At 41.9% G+C, this 21,336-nt stretch overlaps 1 protein-coding gene across 1 annotated transcript; it reads left to right on the top strand.

Annotated features, from left to right (window-relative positions):
* The first annotated feature begins 786 nt into the window (after positions 1–786).
* LOC120035145 (protein FRG1-like) lies at positions 787–19,931 on the top strand. The gene is made up of 9 exons (XM_038981945.1): positions 787–919; positions 1,139–1,206; positions 1,322–1,444; positions 11,503–11,560; positions 11,861–11,975; positions 12,257–12,361; positions 12,566–12,657; positions 19,113–19,223; positions 19,636–19,931. The coding sequence occupies exons 1-9, from the start codon at positions 861–863 to the stop codon at positions 19,670–19,672; spliced, it is 768 nt and encodes a 255-aa protein (XP_038837873.1). The 5' UTR covers positions 787–860; the 3' UTR covers positions 19,673–19,931.
* Positions 19,932–21,336: the final 1,405 nt, after the last annotated feature.

The raw sequence follows: 21,336 nt of genomic DNA, 5'->3' as shown, positions 1-21,336 counted from the left end.
TGTGTGTGTGTGTGTGTATTGGTCTGTGTTCATGCTCTCTTTCAGCCCCTCCAGGAGTCTTGGTGAATGAAAAAACAGAACCAACGTCTGGGAAGTAATTTACAGTAATTTGCTGGTCAGGGACAGCAGACACACAGTCTATTAAGAGAAAAGCCAAACTCCAGTACCCCTCTGAGCCAGGAGACAGACAGTCAATCTCCCTCACACTCACACTGCCAGCCTTGGCCTGGACTCGGGTAGTTTACAGAGACACACTCTATGTGAGACTGTGCACATGGGCACTTAAGCTGCCCCTTGACTATGGTGTGTGTGTGTGTGTGTGTGTGTGTGTGAGAGAGAGAGAGTTGGGGTGATATTTTGAGTGTGTGCAAGTTTAAGAGAACGTGCGTGTGTGTGTGATTTTCTCTGGCACACTTAGTCTAGTGAAAAGCATGAGCTGTTGCACACCCAGCAGGTGCTGACTAACAGCGAGTAAACTGTAGGCTATACAAATAAAGAGAGTCACACACCCTCTATATAAGCTTCCAGTAATTAATTGGGTAAGCCACAAACGTTTTGGCATCACTGTACCTTCTTCAGGGTAATGTCATGGTTATGTAGACAAACATTTAAAAAAAAAGTTACATCAACTTTTAAATATCACAAAAAAGTGCTGAAAAACAAACAAGGCATTACACAGAAACCGAACACATTCAATGTATTTTCCCCGAACACATACAATGTAATATATTCTCCAAACAATAGATGTCGCTAGTTTGTTAGGTGATATTCGTTTTTACCTCGACGGTGACCGTACTCCCATGTTGTTTTCGTTTGTGTATGTTGTTAGCTTGCTAGCTAGTTTATCATAATCTGAAGATATGGCTGACTATTCAAAAGTGAAAACAACAAAACTTGTTTTGAAAGGACTAAACAAGGGGTGCGTTTATTCCTCAACATCGAATTCAATATTTGTTTGTGTATAAGATGGCGAATCAAGCTGTCTAATAATGCTATCTAGCTAGCTATCATTCATTGACCGACCAGGCATTAACAGTCAGCTACTGGCTAATGTTAGCTAGCTAACTCTTTGCTATATTTTTGTTCTCCCCCATTTCTAATTTGACCTTGCTAATGTTGATCCACAATTGTCTTGTAGAAAGAAGAAGAAGCACAAGGATAAGAAGAGAAAAAGAGATGATGCACAAGATAAACCTGATATTGTTGGTATGTTTGCTGGTCAACGTATGCAGCTAGCTAGCTACATATCTAGCTAATTGAACATTGTCATTATGATATTCCACAAAGTAGCAAACCATTATGTTTTATTTCTGCTTTCTAGGTGGATGGTGGTGTATCAGTGGCTTTGGGGAGATTTCAGGAACGGTTGCAATAGAGATGCAGGCTAATTCCTACATCCATGCCCTGGATACTGGTCTGTTCACAGTTGGTGCACCACATCAAGGTAATAAAAGAGAGAGTGTCTTTAGCTAAATCTACCCAATATTTCCTTTATAGTGCACCACATCTCATTAGAGCCACGTGGAGCTCTGGCCAAACAAAGTGCACAATAATATAGGGAGTAGGGTGTCATGTGTTTTGTCATCAATGCATGATGATGATGATGCACACAATTTGCTGTGTGCCATACTAGGCTGTTATGCTACTTGATTGGACAGGGGGAAATGTTTTGAGAGACATTTTGCCTTTTGTTACATCACTGAGTCGATAGGGTTAATTTTGAAGTGTTGGTGATGTGTGTGTGTGGGGGGGGTTAGGCTTTCACCTCTGCACCGCTTGAGTTAGGGGTTAGGGGTCGAGTCCCTGTTACAGCTCTCACTCTCCTGCTCCACCTGTTACCAGGGAGCAGTGAGGGAGGTTTAACGTAGTGGAACTTTTGATTTGTTTACATACAGATTACGGTTTGAGACTTATGAAACACAAACAGTGGAAGAGATTGCAAACCACGGGTATCAAATAGTAGATGTTTGCACAATTCAAGACCTAAGGGTAAATCCTTTTGAATTCACTCACTTTATGACAGCACCCCGTTTGATTTGAACTAAACTTTCCATACCGATTTGCCCATTGTAGAAGTGCTCAGAAAGTTAACACAAATCTTTGGGGTTACTCATCACAAGACATGAACACCGAGTAGCCTTTAGTTTGACATTATTCATCACAGAAAAACTGAAAGAAATGCAGAATTTACATCATAAAAAATTTGCATAGAAAATAGCATAAGAAAACATTCACTTGGATACATAATACATGGCATAAACATACTACATACACTACATGGGCAAAAGTATGTGGACACCTGCTTGTCGAAGATCTCATTCCAAAGTCATGGCATTAATATGGAGTTGGTGCCCCTCTTTGCTGCTATAACAGCCTCCACTCTTCTGGGAAGGCTTTCCACTAGATGGTGGAACATTGCTGCGGGGACTAATGCCGCAAGAGCATTAGTGAGGTCAGGCACTGATGTTGGGCGATTAGGCCTGGCTCGCAGTTGGCTTTTCAATTAATCCCAAAGGTGTTCGATGGGGTTGAGGTCAGGGCTGTCTGTGCAGGTCAGTCAAGTTTTTCCACACCAATCTCGACAAACCATTTCTGTATGGACCTCGGTTTGTGCATGGGGGCATTGTCATGCTGAAACAGGAAAGTGCCTTCGCCAAACTGTTGCCACAAAGTTGGAAGCACAGAATCATCTAGAATGTAATTGTATGCTGTGTCGTTAAGATTTCCCTTCACTGGTCCTAAGGGGCCTAGCCCGAACCATGAATAACAGCCCCAGATCATTATTCTTCCTCCACCAAACTTTACAGTTGGCACTATGCATTGGGGCAGGTAGCGTTCTCCTGGCATCCGCCAAAACCGAGAGAACGCGTTTCCACTGCTCTCGGGTCCAATGGCACCACTCCAGCCGACGCTTGGCATTGCGCATGGCTGCTCGGCCATGGAAACCCATTTTATTAGGACTGACGGTTTTTACGCGCTACGCACTAGAGGTCGACTGATTTAATTAGGGCCGATTTCAAGTTTTCACAACAATCGGTAATCTGCATTTTTGGACGCAGATTATGACCGATTGCATTGCACTCCACCAGGAGACTGCGTGGCAGGCTGACCACCTGTTACGCGAGTTCAGCAAGGAGCCAAGGTAAGTTGCTAGCTAGCATTAAACTTATCTTATAAAAAACAATCAAACTTAACATAATCACTAGTTAACTACACATGGTTGATGATATTACTAGTTTAACTAGCTTGTCCTGCATTGTAAATAATCAATGCGGTGCCTGTTAATTTATCATTGAATCACCGCCTACTTCGCCAAACGGGTGATGATTTAACAAGCGGATTCGTGAAAAAAGCACCATCGTTGCACCAATGTACCTAACCATAAACATCAATGCCTTTTTTCAAATCAATACACAATTGTATTTTTTAAAACCTGCATATTTAGTTAAAAGAAATTCATGTTAGCAGGCAATTTAACTAGGGAAATTGTGTCACTTCTCTTGCGTTCTGTGCAAGCAGAGTCAGGGTATATGTAGCAGTTTGGGCCGCCTGGCTCGTTGCGAACTGTGTGAAGACCATTTCTTCCTAACAAAGACCGTAATTAATTTGCCAGAATTTTACATAATTATGATAAAACAATGAAGGTTGTGCAATGTAACAGCAATATTTAGACTTATGGATGCCACCCGTTCGATAAAATACGTAACGGTTCCGTATTTCACTGAAAGAATAAACGTTTTGTTTTCAAAATGATAGTTTCCGGATTTGACCATATTAATGACCTAAGGCTCGTATTTGTGTGTGTTATAATTAAGTCTGAGTTATTTGATAGAGCAGTTTGACTGAGTGGTGGTAGGCAGCAGCACGCTCGTAAGCATTCATTCAAACAGCACTTTCCTGCATTTGCCAGCAGCTCTTCGCAATGCTTGAATACAGCGACGTTTATGACTTCAAGCCTATCAACTCCCGCTATTAGGCTGGCAATACTATTAGTGCCTATAAGAACATCCAATAGTCAAAGGTATAGGAAATACCTATGGTATAGCGTTAAATAGTCCTATATTTCCTATAATAACTACAACCTAAAACTTCTTAAATGGGAATATTGAAGACTCATGTTAAAAGGAACCACAAGCTTTCATATGTTCTCATGTTCTAAGCAAGGAACTTAAACGTTAGCTTTTTTACATGGCACATATTGCACTTTTACTTTCTTCTCCAACACTGTTTTTGCATTATTTAAACCAAATTGAACATGTGTCATTATTTATTTGAGACTAAATAGATTTTTATGTATGTATTATATTAAGTTAAAATTAGTGTTCATTCAGTATTGTTGTAATTGTCATTATTACAAATATATATTACAAATATCAGTATCTGCTTTTTTTGGTCATCCAATAATCGGTATCGGTGTTGAAAAATCATAATCGGTCGACCTCTACTACGCACTTCAGCATTCGCCGGTCCCATTCTGTGAGCTTGTGTGGCCTACCACTTCGCGGCTGAGCCGTTGTTGCTCCTAGACGTTTTCACTTCACAATAACAGCACTTACAGTTGACTGGGGCAGCTCTAGCAAGGCAGAAATTTGATGAACTGACTTGTTGGAAAGGTGGCATCCAATGACGGTGCCACGTTCAAGTCACTGAGCTCTTCAGTAAGGCCATTGTTTGTTTATGGAGATTGCTTGGCTGTGTGCTCAAATATTTTTTTATTTTTATATATACACCTGTCAGCAACAGGTGTGGCTGAAATAGCAGAATCCACAAATTTGAAGGGTTGTCCACATACTTAGTGGGGCAAAAAAGTATTTAGTCAGCCACCAATTGTGCAAGTTCTCCCACTTAAAAAGATGAGAGGCCTGTAATTCATCATAGGTACACTTCAACTATGACAGACAAAATGAGAGAAAAAAAATCCAGACAATCACATTGTAGGATTTTTAATGAATTTATTTGCAAATTATGGTGGAAAATAAGTATTTGGTCAATAACAAACGTTTAATCTCAATACTTTGTTATATACCCTTTGTTGGCAATGACAGAGGTCAAACGTTTTCTGTAAGTCTTCACAAGGTTTTCACACACTGTTGCTGGTATTTTGGCCCATTCCTCCATGCAGATCTCCTCTAGAGCAGTGATGTTTTGGGGCTGTTGCTGGGCAACACGGTTGCTGGGCAACACTCATTGGTTATATCCACGTGGGTGACTGAAAGATGAACGAGGTCAGTGGTGGTAATGCACCTAATTTATGAAAGTTGCCAATCGCAATATAAAGTCCAGAGAAGAAAAAGCCTAGTAGAAGGAGAGATGACTAGAAACGATTCGGTGTGGATTAATTGAAGGAGAGATGACTAGAAACGATTATGTGTGGATTAATTGTCGGAGATGAGGACCTTGTGCATTTCAGGTAAAATAATAACTCAATGTTTATATCCCCGGACAAATTAGCTAGCAACAGCAAGATTAGCTAGCTAAATTTCCATACATTTTTTTGATATTTTAACCTGCGTGTCGTGATCGCGTTTGGTGTGGGGGGGACAAAATAAATTTGCGCACATGCGCAGCCAGTTTGGGTTCCGTATTATTGTTATTGTTGACAGCAGTGTGTAGTGTGTTTAAAAAAATAAAAAAATAAGTGTAATACAGGACAGTCTGTTTCTCGGAGCCTGGTGGTGCACTCACATCCCTTTATTAGATGGAGCAGATGTGTGTTTGAGTGTGCAGCTTGCTCTGCAGTGAGGGGAGCTGTGGTTGGACTGCTCTGCAGTGAGGGGAGCTGTGGTTGGACTGCTCTGCAGTGAGGGGAGCTGTGGTTGGACTGCTCTGCAGTGAGGGGAGCTGTGGTTGGACTGCTCTGCAGTGAGGGGAGCTGTGATTGGACTGCTCCACCTCTGGAGATGATCAGGGCCCTCCTCTGCACCCTGTCCAGTTGGGCCTGCTGCTTTTTGTTGCATCCAACTAACAGCACTCCACCGTGTTCCAGACCAGTCATCACCAGGGTAGTATAGACTGTGACCAGATCTTCAGTGGGTAGGCCATTTCTGTCAAGAACAGTCAAAAAGTGCAGGCGTTTTGAGGCCTCCCTCACTGACTGCTCCACATGTGTGTGTCACCACTGCGGTTATAGTCTAGATGAAAACCGAGATACTTGGTTGTTGTTTCCACGGGTGCTTCCTGTCCTCCTAGGATGAGTGGTACAGGTTGTGGAGGGTCTCTCTAAAAGCATATCCGGATTTCCACAGACTTTTTCCCGTTCAGGAGAATGTTGTTGGATGTAGCCAACTCATCCAGCTGCTTTGCCTCCAAGCCCATGGAAGTATCCTCCTGGATGCTGGTTAGTGGTATATGGCTTGGGACAGCCTCACATCATCAGCATACCCAGTGTCACTGAAGACAACTTTTCGGGTGAACATGTGAAGGAGAAACGGATGTGGTGAGACCACGCCCTCTTGTGGCACACCAGAAGTGGCCTCTGACCAGGGGCTAAATTCGCCATCGTCCTTTGCCTTCTTCCGCTGGTGTAGCTGTGGAACCAGGCTAGTAACCATGGACACAGTTAAATGTCAGCCAGATGTTGCAGGATCTTTGAGAGGGTAGTTGTGCAAGCTAACGCTTCTTAATCCCCTCATTTCTGTAGCATCCCTAGCAACTCAGCTGCTGAAATCAACTGTGATTCAAGTGACTTGCACCAATGTTACCAACCAGGGTATCTCCAACCTGGGTGGTCTGCACAACTCAAAACAGGTCGGCCCACTAAACTAAAGGCATCTTCATGCCTCAGAAAAACTAATTGGAGCGTAGTTTCAATTGGAACTTGATTTGCCTATAATCATCATACATTATGATTATCATAAATTATGGTTATAGTAAGGTTTGGTCTCTCAACTGGTAGCTTGAGCACACATTGTTTGAACTTAAACGGCTTAAGTCAAGGCGGTGGGGTGTCTTGCTCAACCATTTTAGATGGCAACGTCACTCAAGTTGTCAGAATGAGTCACTCTAAAATGACTGTAAATTCTAAAATGATTTCACTTTGTTAAGCCTTGCAATTCAAACTAACAAGATTGAAATGAAGGAGAGAGAAAAAAATCTGAAGTGGTCCTGTTGATTGTTGCCTCTTATAAAGTCATTTTTGAAATGCAAGCCAGCCAAGCATGTCGCTTGCAGTTACTTAAATTGTCTGCATCAGGGCCTCTCGAGTGGCGCAGCGGTCGAAGGCAGTGCTAGAGGCGTCACTACAGATCCAGGTTCGATCCCGGGCTGTGTCGCAGCCGGCCGTGACCGGGAGACCCATGAGGCAGCGCACCATTGGCCCAGTGTCGTCTGGGTTAGAGGAGTGTTTGGCCGACAGGGATGTCCTCTAGCGACTCCTTGTGGCGGCTGGGCGCATGCACGCTGACTTTGGTCGCCAGCTGTACGGTGTTTCCTCCTACACATTGGTGCGGTTGGCTTCCGGGTTAAGTGAGCAGTGTGTCAAGAAGCAGTGCGGTTTGGAGGACGCATGGCTCTCGACCTTCTCCTCTCCTGAGTCCGTACGGGAGTTGCAGCGATGGGACAAGACTCTAACAACCAAATTGGATATCATGAAATTGGGGAGAAAAAAGGGGTACCTTTTAAAAATACTCTTTTTTTTTTTGTCTGCAACGGATTCTGTAATCCGGCATTATAGGCAGAGCAAATGGAGCTGGAAATTGTCAGGAATGAATGAATCCCATAAGAGAATGGAAGATCCTAGTTTTCTCATGTTCCATTCTATTCTAATACGAAGAGAGCAAACCTTAAGAGGTGTAATGGACATTGCGTTCCATTAGCGTGGCTAGCGTGGCAAAGCGGCAGGCAATTTTTAGTGTCATTAATTTGTGGAGAATAAGGGGGGGAACTCCCTAATTGTTTCCTCCAACTTCATTTTCTTGCTTTTTCGATGACCGCCGAATTCGATGGCTGCCTGCGTGAAGTACCAAGCGTTTTGAAATCAAAACCAATTTTGTCCTAAACGGTATAAGATTTAGTGGCGGTTTTCGTTCGAAATCAATTTGAAATCACACTCTGAGAGAGTGGACATGTAAAATGAAAGGGAGATCTGCACTACTATGTTGTTCCAGAAGCTATTAGGACATTCATTTCTGCACAGCTTGCCGGGTAATGGGTTAGAGAGGAAGCTGGAATTGCTCCACACACACACACACACACACACACACACACACAACAGGCATTAATCCATTTCTTTGTCCTCTCAAGCATGTTATTGGATATCATCAATATGAATCCGGTGCTAGCTACGATTTATGGTGCCCATCCACTTGCAGACAATGAAATCATTTACATGGAGGAAATGTATTGCACAGCTCTGTGATGGGTTAGAATGCAACAAGGTAACAGGCACAGATCCACATGAGTATCATTGAACTAATGTCATTGTGACTCCTTGCCTCTTAAATGGATAGTTTTGCAGCACAACTTTTAAATTGGTCATGTGTTTTCATACCACCAAAATGGTATTGTGTCTGGGGTCCACGATAGATGGCATCTGTTGCGAGGATCCGGACCCACGCGGTAGGCTAAGGCGAAAACTGTAGTCCACAATCTAAAATGAACGGGAAAGACCGGCACCAACCATTTCATTTCGATAGTATGTTTACCGTTCCAAGTCGGCGTGCATGACAAGTTAGAGGGACATTGCCAACGTGTGCTGGAATCACATCTTTGAATCAAAGGCTCACAGACGACATGCTTCGTCTCCCCACCGTTAGCTCCACTGACTAGCAGGCCAGAGCCCCATTACACCAGACCTTGAGCCTCAGGCAAAAAGGACTCGACTTGGGGGTGGAGCACCTAACTAGCCAAGCTAGACTAAATGGGAGTTTCCAGGCAAAGATTCTCTGCCCTAAGGCGAGACATGTTTAAGAAATGTTCAATAAAACCCATGCACCCTCCAAAAGACAGAAACGCAGACCTGGGATTCAGCTCACGTTTTTTAATTGAAGAGAGAGAGAGAAAGAGGGGAAAATGTGCCAGGAGATAAAAACATCAACCATTCCTATTCCCTTGGTGAGGCTCTAACTCAGGAGGCAGGCACATTTTAAATGAGATGAAAGAGAAATGGAGTTACAGAGAGAGAGAGAGAGAGATGATGTTTCTGCACTTTTATGGGATTTTCAGTAAGAAGGAAATCCATCTAGAATAGTTTAGCCCTCTCAAGCTGAGAAAAGCCCTCGAGGTGCTTAGTCACTGGATTCAGGAGACGTTGTGAATGCCCTCTGTGTAAACTCAAGGGTCACAGGGAGATATAGGCCTGCTTTAGGGGATGAAATATGATTAGACTATAACCTGTCTATCTGACTATTGTGGTCTGAGAAACATGGAGGTATGTGAGCCTAGGGGTTTTATTCGCTATCCCAATGCCCAAATGATTGGTTTCCCAATTTGCATCAATCTGTCCTTGAAATTGACAGACTTTCCCCCCCTTTAACTTTCCCTAACGTTGTGAGAACCTGTGATGGTCACATCCTTAAGGAGTGTTTCTCTGTATGATTAACTAGCTTCCTTTCATCGGTGGCCACTGATCTGGCAGGACATGATCTGGCCGGGCTCCCAAGTGGCTCAGCGGTCTAAGGCACTGCGTCTCAGTGCAAGAGGCGTCACTATAGTGCCTGGTTCGAAACCAGGCTGTATCACATCCGGCGGTGATTGGGAGTCCCATCGGGCGGCGCACAATTGGCCCAGCATTGTCCAGGTTTGGCCGGAGTAGGCCGTCATTGTAAATAAGAATTTGTTCTTAACTGACTTGCCGAGTTAAATAAATAAAGGTTACATTTCGGAAAAAAACATGATAGGTCAAAGCAATAGGGTAGAAATCCATCCATAACTTTTATCCATCACTGATGAAAAAGAAAAGGACCCTAGGGCATGAAGCTATATTGGGCAGTAATATTTGACATGTGAATATTCCGTATATTATACAGTATATACATCACATGCGACTAAGCAATTAGCCTATTAAAATGTTTCGGACTCCATAAAGATAGTGAATATATACAAGCAAGCGTTAGGAAATATTCCAAGCATATAGATCCTAAGGTTAACTTACAGGACAACGCATGGACAAAGAGAGGCCTAGAAGTCTAGGAAATGAGAATTGATCATACAACCTTCCTCCGTGGACTGGATACAGGATAAGAGAGAGAACAAAGGCATTTCATTCCACTTATAACATCTGAAGGGGTAACCTTTCAACCCAAAACCAACCACCCTTAACCAATCAAACGATACCAAGTTACCAATGATACCACACTCCCATGCCCAATCTCCACAGTGTCACATCATTTTTAAAGGCTTGTGTGGGGGATGAGACCAATGTAAATAAGACAGGACCATAAAACCTTTTTGGATATAGTAATTCACCTTATACAAGATACATCCATATAGTTAGCATCAGAGTTATCCTGAGTGAACAGGTTTCAGATAGGTACCAAACATGGATATTACAGCATTATTCTATCACTCATTTTATAGTCAGTCCACTGGATACTGTAACAGAGAGATACAAGGGCTGACTAGTCCTTCAGAATTGTCCTTTGTTCCTGGACAATTTGCCATGCAGCTCCAGGTGACAGAGAACACAAATTAGGGTCGAGCCTACAAAGCCAGAGAAGAGTTTTGGAACTCAGGATAAGGATTGCCTGTCATTTTACATCGGTCAGGGTGGATTTAATCTCTTGTGGATGGACTATGATGACTAACGAGCAACAGTAGTCCCGGTGCTTTGGCTTTGGCCAGATCAGGATTGTGTGACGACGGTGCTTAAATTGGGGCGGGGATTTCAAGAAACGATTACAAGTGGAACATTTTCTGAAGGGGTGGAGCCTTTAGCTGAGAGTTTCCGTTTAAGGGGTTGGAGACTTCTCTAGTATCTGTTCTCATACATCTCACCCCAGAACCTAATCGAGCATCTGATGGAATTACGCAAGATTTGAGGTCTGGGTTTCCGAGATTAGGGTGGGTGTAGGCGATCAATAGCACCCAGCAGCAACGTCGTGTAGCCCGAGGTTGTGTGTTTATAAATGACCATGAAGCATTAGTAAAACAGGAAGGCTCTACGTCAGTACGTCTCAAGGGTAGACCCGCTGCTAGAGGAAGTTATGCAATTGTCTGTTTTCAGAATGACACATCGTAATTGTACGCTAATACATCCGAGATCAAATGCATTGTATTGGCACCACTGCGACAGATTTTCTTTTTCTTTCTCAAGATCACGAACCTGGCGAGAGAACGTGAGAAATGCTAAATCGTACACAACGCCTCGACACTCTGAATGTTAAGTCGGCAGAGCCAAGCTCCCAAATGTTTGAAGTGATAGTAAAGAGTCATCTTGTTTTTAATCCTCATTAAACCAAAACGAAGGCTCCTCTGGGAGGATAAAGAGAGAATGCTCTGATTTTTAGAATATCAATCAGTGATTCGTGACTCTAAAAGGGAAATGTTGTCTTTGATATTTTGCAGACGACGAAGGGCCAGACCCCCCGGAGCAGTTCACTGCCATCAAGTTGTCAGACTCTAGGTGCGTATGAAAGGAGTAAATATCACCTATGCACATTTTATGTTGACTTCCTCTCCCCCCAAATCCGAATGGAAAGTGTATCCTGGTGAGTTATAATAGACTTCGGGAAGAACACTTACAGTCTCTGCAGGTATACAATTTTGTAAACACAAAATTGGATTTTAATTACAACGTTATAAAGGAGCTTCGCTTCTGTTGTTCAAATGATCTTTGAATAGACCTTGGAAAAGTTGTTAGACACTCAAATCAACTTGCCATTATCCAGAAATGAATTTTGTTCTCCTGTGTTTCCCCCCCCAGGGTAGCCCTGAAGTCTGGCTATGGGAAGTATCTAGGGATCACCTCGGAGGGGGTCGTGGTGGGGCGTTCCGACGCCATCGGCTCCCGGGAACAGTGGGAACCTGTTTTCCAGGAAGTGAGTGGAGCGACTGCCAATCAAAAAAAACGTCAAAGTCAATGCATACAAAGACTGTGATATAATGCCATATCATATAGAATGTGTTGCATAGTAACCCTAGATATAGATAACGCTCGTTTTCCTCACAGCTTGTTGCTTCGTTGATGCGTATCGGAGAGAACTTGACGCTCTCTGCATATAATTGAGCTTTTACCTCGCAAATGGTGTATCAGCATGAGGTGAAACTCATCTGTCAACTAATCTCTTCATTTCTGTTTTGTCTTCCATTTTTTTCCCAGGGCAAAATGGCTCTCATGGCAGCAAATAGCTGTTTCATCTCCTACAGTGAAAGTGGGGAAATTGAGGCAAAGAGCAAGTTGGCGGGGGACGACGAGATGGTTAAGGTGATGTATATATTTCACAAGGTCACTCCATAATCCCCCCCATCTATAATATAGAAATTACATCACCATGGGGGAGTCTGAAGTTGGTGACGGAATGAAAAAACGAAATGTCTCTGGCCCCCCGCCAGGATATTGCTATTCAACATGCAACTGTTTTGTGTTTTCCCCCTCTCTCCTTCTGCCTCTCTAAATGATGATGAGCAGATCCGGTCATGCGCGGAGAGGGAGGTCAAGCGGAACGACGACATTGCCGACGAGGACAGGGGCAACGTGAAGAACTGCGAGCTCAACTACGTGTATGTACCATCTGTCTACCTATGTCACAGTGGCAGCAACATTTGCAGCGGTGGTCATTCCATGCCCTCTAGTCTAGAGAGGTTGTAACCCCAGTTGTACGGCTGGTCTTGTCCAAATGAACTTAATTCACGGTAAAGGTATAGGAAATGCAATGCCCTGCCCTATATCATGACAAACAATGTTTTATGCATTTATGAAAAACTTGACAGACCTTTTTTTAAGATATGCCCAACAAGAATCAACACTGAACTGTTAACCTAAATTACAGTGCAGTACTGAAATTATACCAGTTCAGTAATGCATGCATCACAGTTAAAGGAAAACTCCACCCAAAAACTATCTTTCATTCGTCTATTGTTAATATAGTCCCAAAATCTTATCAGATTTAAGATATGTAACTTTCAAAATCAGAAATACAGCCGGTGTGATTCATTTTGCATCATATGATGAAAACTGCATAATTCTGGCTGCATATAAACTTTATTTTCAGCAAACTTAACATGTGTAAATATTTGTATGAACATAAGATTCAACAACTGAGACATAAACGGAACATGTTCCACAGACATGTGACTAACAGAAATTGAATAATGTATTCCTGAACAAAGGGGGGGGGGGGTCAAAAGTAACAGTCAGTATCTGGTGTGGCCACCAGCTGCATTAAGTACTGGTGTATATCTCTTCCTCATGGACTGCACCAGATTTGCCAGTTCTTGCTGTGAGATGTTACCCCAATCTTCCACCAAGGACCCTGCAAGTTCCCGGACATTTCTGGGGGGAGTGGCCCTAGCCCTCACCCTCCGATCCAACAGGTCCCAGACGTGCTCAATGGGATTGAGATCCGGGCTCTTCGCTGGCCATGGCAGAACGTTGGCATTCCTGTCTTGCAGGAAATAACGCACAGAACAGGCAGTATGTCTGGTGGCATTGTCATGCTGGAGGGTCATGTCCGGATGAGCCTGCAGGAAGGGTACCACATGAGGGAGGAGGATGTCTTCCCTGTAATGCACAGCGTTGAGATTTCCTGCAATGACAACAAGCTCAGTCCGATGATGCTGTGACACACCGCCCCAGACCATGACGGACCCTCCACCTCCAAATTGATCCCGCTCCAGAGTACAGGCCTCGGTGTAACGCTCATTCCTTCGACGATAAACGCGAATCTGACCATCATCCCTGGTGAGACAAAACCGTGACTCGTCAGTGAAGAGCACTTTTTGCCAGTCCTGTCTGGTCCAGCGACATTGTTGCCGGTGAGGACCTGCTTTACAACAGGCCTACAAGCCCTCAGTCCAGCCTCTCTCCGCCTATTGCGGACAGTCTGAGCACTGATCGAGGGATCGTGCGTTCCTGGTGTAACTCGGGCAGTTGTTGTTGCCATCCTGTACCTGTCCCGCAGGTGTGATGTTTGGATGTACCGATCCTGTGCAGGTGTTGTTACACGTGGTCTGCCACTGCGAGGACAATCAGCTGTCCGTCCTGTCTCCCTGTCTTAGGCGTCTCACAGTACGGACATTGTAATTTATTGCCCTGGCCACATCTGCAGTCTTCATGCCTCCTTGCAGCATGCCTAAGGCACGTTCACGCAGATGACCAGGGACCCTGGGCATCTTTCTTTTGATGTTTTTCAGAGTCAGTAGAAAGGCCTCTTTAGTGTCCTAAGTTTTCATTTCTGTGACCTTAATTGCCTACCGTCTGTAAGCTGTTAGTGTCTTAACGACCGTTCCACAGGTGCATGTTCATTAATTGTTTATGGTTCATTGAACAAGCATGGGAAACGGTGTTTAACTTTTACTTGGTACTCATCCCGGATCCGGGAGCACCCTCATCAGTAAAAAAGCTGACTAGCATAGCCTAGCATAGCGCCACAAGTAAATACTAGCATCTAAATATCATGAAATCACAAGTCCAAGACACCAGATGAAAGATACACATCTTGTGAATCCAGCCATCATTTCTGATTTTTAAAATGTTTTACAGGGAAGACACTATGTATTTCTATTAGCTAACCACGATAGCAAAAGACCCAACTTTTTTTTCTCCGCCATTTTTTTACTGCATAGGTAGCTATCACAAATTCGACCAAATAAAGATATAAATAGTCACTAACCAAGAAACAACTTCATCAGATGACAGTCTGATAACATATTTATTGTATAGCATATGTTTTGTTCGAAAAATGTGCATATTTCAGGTATAAATCATAGTTTTACATTGCAGCCACCATCACAAAATCTCACCAAAGCAGCTAGAATAACTACAGAGACCAACGTGAATTACCTAAATACTCATCATAAAACATTTATGAAAAATACACAGCGTACAGCAAATGAAAGACAAACATCTTGTGAATCCAGCCAATATTTCAGATTTTTTAAGTGTTTTACAGCGAAAACACTATATAGCATTATATTAGCTTACTACAATAGCCAACCACACAGCAGCATTGATTCATGCACGTTAGCGATAGCGAATAAACCAGCAAAAGATATTACATTTTTCACTAACCTTCTCAAAACTTCATCAGATGACAGTCCTATAACATCATATTACACAATACATATATGGTTTGTTCAAAAATGTGCATATTTAGCGGCACAAATCGTGGTTATACAATGAGAATAGTAGCCAAACTGCAAACAAAATGTCGGGAGAAATCTTGGGAGAGGCACCTAATCTAATCAATAACTAATCATAAACTTGACTAAAAAATACAGGTTGGACAGCAAATGAAAGATACATTAGTTCTTAATGCAACCGCTGTGTTCGATTTTTAAAATTAACGTTACTACGACATACAGCGTGCGTTAAAGTGAGACCGCACCGAAATTAATGGCGAAATAATAGTTTAACATTTTTCAACAGAAATACGAATTAACATCATAAATAGTTCTTACTATTTGATGAGCTTCCATCAGAATCTTGTGCAAGTTGTCCTTTGTCCAGAATAATCGTTGCTCGGTTGTAGATTGTCGTCTTCAACTTTGGAATTAGCAGCAAACATTAGCCATGTGGCGAAGACGTGTCCAACTCACCATAACGCAGCACAAATAAAATACCGAAAATCGCAATATACTGATATAAACTGATATAACTCGGTTTAAAATAACTACATTGATGTTTTTAACACCTATATCGAATAAAATCAGAGCCGGATATATCTAACGCCTATAACGAGAGCTTTTCAGAATGCAATCCTGAGGTCTGTCTTGCGCCATGACGAACGTTGAAAAAGACTGCACACCCGGTTCCAAGAGCTTTTGTACGGCCTCAGATCTACCTAGACACCCCATTCCAATTCTCACTGCTTACTGACATCTAGGGGAAGGCGTATGCAGTGCATGTCAACCCATAGATTACATGCAAATTAATAAACTGACCCTGGAACAGAGTGCCCGATTTCAGATTTCTCACTTCCTGACAGAAAGTTTGCTGCAAAATGAGTTCTGTTTTACTCACAGATATAATTTAAACGGTTTTAGAAACTAGAGTGTTTTCTATCCAATAGTAATAATAATATGCATATTGTACGAGCAAGAATTGAGTACGAGGCAGTTTAATTTGGGAATGTTTTTTTACAAAGTCGAAATGGCGCCCCCCTATTGAGAAAAGGTTAACTTCTTATGGCTGAAGGGGCAGTATTGAGTAGCTTGGATGAAAGGTGTCCATATCAAACGGCCTGCTCCTCAGTCATAGTTCCTAATATTTGCATATTATTATTAGTATTGGATAGAAAACTCTAAAGTTTCTAAAACTGTTTGAATTATGTCTGTGAGATTAACAGAACTCATATTGGCAGGCAAAATCCTGAGTTGAAATCAAAACAGGAAGTGAGAAATCTGAGCCTGTGTGTATTCACCAGAGTCCCTAAAGAAATCCAATTGAGCTATTAATGATGTTGCACTGCCTAGGGGTTCCACTAGATGTCAACCATCAATAGAAATTTCAATGAGACTTCTATGATGTTGTGGGAGAGAATGAGAGCAGAATCAGTCAGGTGTCCATCAAGCAGCCATTTCCTGATCATGCTTTTTCTTCATGGAAGCCACTGACGTTCCATTGCTCACGAAGAGAACAAAGAATACTCCGGTTGGAACTTTATTGAAGCTATATGTTAAAAACATCCTAATGATTGACTTAGTTTGAAATGTTTCTTCGACCGGTAATATCACATTTTGAAGTTTTTGTCCGATATAAAGCTGACCAGAATTAGCGTTTGGACATGTTTACCAAACGCGCTAACAATTGGACATAAATAACAGATTTTTTCGAACAAAACAAACATTTATTGTGGACCTGGGATTCCTGGTGTGCCTTCTGATGTAGATCATCAAAGGTAATGGAATATTTATCATGTATTTTTGTGTTTATGGTGACGCCATCTTTGCAGCTGTGGTATGCTATTTTTGAGCGCCGTCTCAGATTATAGCGTGCATTTATTTTTCCGTAAAGTTTTTTTGAAATCTGACATAGCGGTTGCATTAAGGAGAGGTATATCTATAATTCAATGTGTATAACTTGTATTATCATCTATATTTATGATGAGTATTTCTGTTGAAACAATGGGCTATGCAAAGTCACTTGATGTTTTTGCATTTAGTGAATCTAGTCGCCTCAATGTAAACTCAGATTTTTTTATATAAATATGAATTTAATCAAACAAAACATGCATGTATTGTGTAACATGAAGTCCTATGAGTGTCATCTGATGAAAATAATTGAAGGTTAGTGATTCATTTTATCTCTATTCTGGTTTTTGTGAAGCTATCTTTAGCTGGAAAAAATGGCTGTGATTATTGTGGTTTTGTGGTGACCTAACATAATCGTTTGTAGTGCTTTCGCTGAAAAGCCTATTTGAAATCGGACACTTTGGTGGGATTAACAACAAGATTACCTTTAAAATGATATAAGACACATGAATATCTGAGGAATTTTAATTATGAGATTTCTGTTGTTTTGAATTTGGCGCCCTGCACTTGGACTGGCTGTTGTCATATCGGTCCCGTTACCGGGACTGCACCCATAAGAAGTTTTAAACCCTTTACAATGAAGATCTGTGACGTTATTTGGATTACAAATTATCTTTGAAAGACAGGGTACTGAGTTTATGTATTTTTGACATGCAAAACATTTTGTGGTGGAATTTTCCTTTAAACTTCACCTACCAGTTCTCATAGTGGTGGGTGAAGCATTTTATGTAGAAAAGACAGCCAGGAAGGTGGAGGGGTTGAACACTGTGACCTTCCGTAGACAGACAGTGATTTCCCTCCAGTTTTCACCTGACAACCTTCCGCTCCGGCAAGATTTTGACAACTAAATCACAGGCCCGGGTGCGCGAGGAGAAGGTGGGGGGAGCATAGGGGCGCCACTTCATCAATCCCACTCCCTTAAAAGGCTGATTGATGGGCCAAAGCTGCGGGGATGGAAACGAGAACGGAACGCCGCTGCCGCTTTTCAGGCCTGCGGCGGCCTATTAAGTTCTGAGGGCTAAGCGTGAACAAGGCTGTCATTGTGTTCCGTTTCTCCTCTTCCCCTTTCAACTTCGTGGTCCGTTTTTTTATCTTCCCCCTCTCTCCATCGTTTTTTTTTTTGGAAAACACGGTGGAAATGGACTCATCATGTTGACGTGACGATAATGGCTGCTCTTGAGCCCGTCATTGTGATGTAGTGCTTAGCATCCCCGAGCGTGTTGCATGAACCGAGCACTGCCCGTGAATCATAAACCACTGACAGACTGTAACCACGGCTAGAGGGCCTAAATGTCGTTAGCGCGCCTTATCAATCAATCAAGTTTATTTTATTTTATTTTTTATATAGCCCTTCGTACATCAGCTAATATCTCGAAGTGCTGTACAGAGACCCAGCCTAAAACCCCAAACAGCTAGAATGCAGGTGTAGAAGCACGGTGGCTAGGAAAAACTCCCTAGAAAGGCCAAAACCTAGGAAGAAACCTAGAGAGGAACCAGGCTTATAAAAATCTATGCGTTTGTTTGCGGCCCCGTTGCACTCTGTATGTATCTACTTTCAGGACTGTTTACTTCAATGGAAATAGCACGGTACTTACACTCGTAAGTCGCTATATAACGTTACACATTTGTCATGGTAGTCGGGTTTATGCCCCAGAGAGTGCAATGTTGTATATATTCTCTGACATTGCTCGTTCTAATATTTCTTAATTATTTTATTTGGGGGATTTGAGTGTTTTTTTGTTTTGTATTACTGTACTGTTGGAGCTAGGAACATAAGCATTTCACTACACTTGCGATAACATCTGTAAAATATCTGTACGCGACCAATAAAATTGTATTCGATTTTTGTTCAGTGACGCTATTCTTTGTGTTTGATAGTGGTGTGATTGGTCCTCCCGTGTCTTATCATGAGGCTTTGTATGATAACTGCGTGTGCATTTGTGTGTGTAATAAGTCTCACTGAACACAGATTTCTGATATTACAGAAAGAAGTTCCAGAGTTTCCAGGACAGGCGGCTGAGGGTGAACGAGGAGGACAGCACCACACTGAAGATGGCCCGAAAAGACGGGAAGTTCCACGAAGAGCTGTTAGACAGGTGGGAGAACATCTTCATAAAGAGGCAAATCCTAAACTCATTTTCATTCAGTCTCCCATTGACATCAATACATGAATAACATTTTCTTTCAGTGGCGGTAGCTGCCCCAAACAAAACACACAAACTGGTTTTAATGATCAACACATCCAAATTTCCTTTCCAAGAAATCACTCTGGAACTGGTCCAAATTACTGTTGACATGACTCCTACTGATGGCCATTTTAATAGCAGGAGTCAATCACATAACTGGTCAAACTGCCAACACACTCTAAACCTATTTGCGCAAACCTGTTTCAATTCAACATGTTGCGACAAGCTGACTTGTCACATGATAGCTATTTACATTGTCTGGTGGATAGTGGTGATGTAAGGACTAAAAATAAACACTTGTGACTTTTGTTTTTGTCCACAGGAGAGCCAAGATGAAAGCAGACCGATACTGCAAGTGAAGATACAAGAGTTTATGGATTGTCCACTCGTCTTTGAATTCCTTATGTTAAAATCAAAAAGGCTTTCATTTTTTATTTGTTTGACTGGCATTGATTAATCTGTTATCATGAATAAATGTTATTTGAGTAAGAGAAAGTCAATTGTGGGATTGTAATTTCAATCCCTAAACCCCTTCCCTAGCTGGCTGCTCAGCTGGTTTCACTGGGTTTCCCTATGCGTCATCTCTCAGATAATAAACTGCAGTAGTGGTTATGGTGAGCTGGATTGTATTTCCTGTAAATCATTGCCAACATGCCTACCACCACTATCTTTGTTTTGCCCAGATCAGCAGACCTGTCAGATGTTTGGGACAGTCCATTGATGTTTGTTTATTAGGGAATACTGTAGGGAAGAGGGGGGTAAGTTGAGCCAGTCTGTGCTTACAGCATCACTCCTTCAAGGGAAATATAGTATTCTTTCTAGCAAATATATATACATTTCAGGATGTTGTGTATCCCTGGAAATAATCCAAATTCATGTGACCATTTACAGTTTTGAAAACAGCTTGTCCAAAAAAAGTTGTCTCTTGGCAAAACTTGTGGTAAACTGAGTCGCAGGACAAGGTAAGTTAACCTCTATGGAATCGGTATCCCCCCACGTCCAATTTACAGTAGCTATTACAGTGAAATAATACCATGCTATTGTGAGGAGTGCACAATTATGAATTTAAATGTATTAATAAACCAATTAGGCACATTTTGGGCAGTCTTGATACAACATTTTGAACAGATATGCAATGGTTATATTGGATCAGTCTAAAACTTTGCACATACACTGCTGCCATCTAGTTGCCAAAATCTAAATTGTGCCTGGGCTGGAATAATAGATTTTGGCCTTTCTCTTTCAAAGATGATGGTACAAAAAAAATGAATGCTATTTTCTTTGTATTACCTTTTAGCAGATCAAATGTGTTATATTCTCCTACATTAATTTCACATTTCCACAAACGGTATCAAGAATATGCATATTCTTTCTTCAGGTCCTGAGCTACAGGCATTTAGATTTGGGTATGTCATTTTAGGTGAACATTTAAAAAAAGGGTTGGATCCTTTAAGCTGCTTGCAAATGTCTACTGAATGAAATATCACCACAACCTTTTTAAAACCATGTCTATCTGTAGTTCCCAAACACAATTGCTTTGTCTTAATAATTTTAAGTATCTTAACACAGGCTTAACACCTTACAAACACTTTGTACTTTTAACATAGGCCAGGCCCTGTTGCCTCATATCCCAGCCATTTCACCTGGGAACAAAATAAACTAATTTTCTCAGTTTGCCATTGGCTCAACTTATCCCAAGGCAAACATTTTGACGATATTAGCCCACACAGCTACAAGGATGCACTGTAATGCTAATTTTATGTCCTCATATTGAAGCTTATAGACACCAACTGATGTATAGACCAATGATTTACTTTGGTTTCGATAAAAGCATCATGAAACCTCTAACACATTAATTTGACTTGTTACATTTTTTTTTAACTAACTTGCTTCACAGACCCCATGAAATGACCTCTTTCTACATATTTGGTCAAATTATGAATTTTGTGTTTGGCTCAATTTACCCCACGCTCCCCTACAGCTTCAAGGTATGAATATGACATGGCTCCTCAGCTTTTCCTCA

This window comes from Salvelinus namaycush, chromosome 42 (genome assembly GCF_016432855.1).
Source record: "Salvelinus namaycush isolate Seneca chromosome 42, SaNama_1.0, whole genome shotgun sequence".
NCBI classification, from domain to species: domain Eukaryota; kingdom Metazoa; phylum Chordata; class Actinopteri; order Salmoniformes; family Salmonidae; genus Salvelinus; species Salvelinus namaycush.
This window is presented reverse-complemented; position numbering and strand designations above follow the sequence as displayed.